We start from the raw sequence: 1,337 nt of genomic DNA, 5'->3' as shown, positions 1-1,337 counted from the left end.
CCCTCCCCCAGGTCCTGTGCTGGCGGCCAGTGCCCAGCGCATTAACTGTCCCAGCACAGGGCAGTGCTGGCCTCATCTTACAAAGGGGGAGAGCAAAGCCTATGGGGGCTGAACAATGTCCTGGCTGCCAGGAATAGCTGCCGGCTCTGCCTGCTGGCCCCATGTGCGGCCGGCCCTGCTGCCAGGCTGCCCGTGCGCAGTGGGGGAGGCTGGGCTGCCACTGGGACCCTGGCAGGGCTGCTCGGGACGCTCCGCACCTGAGGTCATCCTCCAAAGCGGCACGGAGGGGTCATGGCTCCCGGCATCGTGTGCTGCCTGCTACTGGCTGAGAGGTTTGAGGGGGCCCATTGCCTCCTTTTGTGGTGGGCGGCAACCCCCCTGGGTGCCAGGGAGCCCTGGGAGATGCTGGTGGGTGCCGCAGCATCTGGTTGCATGGGGATAGGTGACAGGAGCCACAGGGAGCATCCTGGCCACCCAGGGTGGGTGGCACAGGACCTGCAGGGTGACCCCCGACCGTGTCCCTGCTCTGTTGAGCCTCTCTGGACTGGCTGCCGTGGGCTGTGCACACCCCAGCTCCCTGCACCCAGCACGGGGGTCCCAGCCAGCCCATGGGGGGGCAGTGGGTCTCTTTAAGAGGGTGCAGGGCCAGGGAGGTGAGCCAGGGCCACCAGAAAGCAGGAGGGTGAGCTCATGGCAAAGCTGCCCAAGTCATGTGGAGCAGCCACAGCTGTCAGTGCCCTTGGGCCGCGGGACGGAGGGGCTGGCGGCATAAAGCCCCGCGGCCAGCGGAGCCGCCGGCAGTGCTGGGAGCCAGGGCCGGGCACTCCCTGCCCGTGCTAGCGAGGAGGAGAGGCCGCATCCTGCACGGGGCTGTGTACCGCAGGCAGACATGGAGCTGGACGTGCAACGGGCCAAGGAGCTCATTGAGCAGAAGCTGGCGGAGGAGGAGGAGGAGGAGGAGGAGAAGGTGGGTCCATAGGGCAGGTGGACCTGCTGACAGGGACCTGCCTTGTGCTGTGTCCATCCTTAGGGACTTGGATGTGAGGAGGCTGGCACCGACCTGCCATCCCAGGAGATGCAGCAAGGTGGCCAAGGGCTCTCAGCGGCATCAGGTTCCCAACACGGGAGCTCTTGCCCATGGGGCAGAGCCGAGCAGCAGGCAGGTGCCCAGCTTGCCAAGTAGGGCAGGTGGGCAAGCGCAAGCCCAAGGGCTGCCGGGCATCCCGTAGACCTCAGCAGCAAGCTGCGAACCGTGCCCAGAGCCACCTCCACCGGTGGGCTGGGGACGGTGGTGGTGGGGCTGCTCCGTGCCAAGACCGTGCCGTGCAGCCCCCCCC

At 67.4% G+C, this 1,337-nt stretch overlaps 1 protein-coding gene across 1 annotated transcript in view; it reads left to right on the top strand.

Annotated features, from left to right (window-relative positions):
- Positions 1–889: 889 nt before the first annotated feature.
- Positions 890–1,337, top strand: part of ANKRD2 (ankyrin repeat domain 2) — a 22,390-nt gene continuing 21,942 nt past the window's right edge. The window contains exon 1 of the mRNA XM_009278049.2: positions 890–967. Coding sequence (XP_009276324.1) covers positions 890–967 — 78 coding nt within the window. The remainder of the gene's footprint in view (positions 968–1,337) is intronic.

This window comes from Aptenodytes forsteri, unplaced genomic scaffold (genome assembly GCF_000699145.1).
Source record: "Aptenodytes forsteri isolate BGI_AS27 unplaced genomic scaffold, ASM69914v1 Scaffold15, whole genome shotgun sequence".
Lineage (NCBI taxonomy): Eukaryota > Metazoa > Chordata > Aves > Sphenisciformes > Spheniscidae > Aptenodytes > Aptenodytes forsteri.
This window is presented reverse-complemented; position numbering and strand designations above follow the sequence as displayed.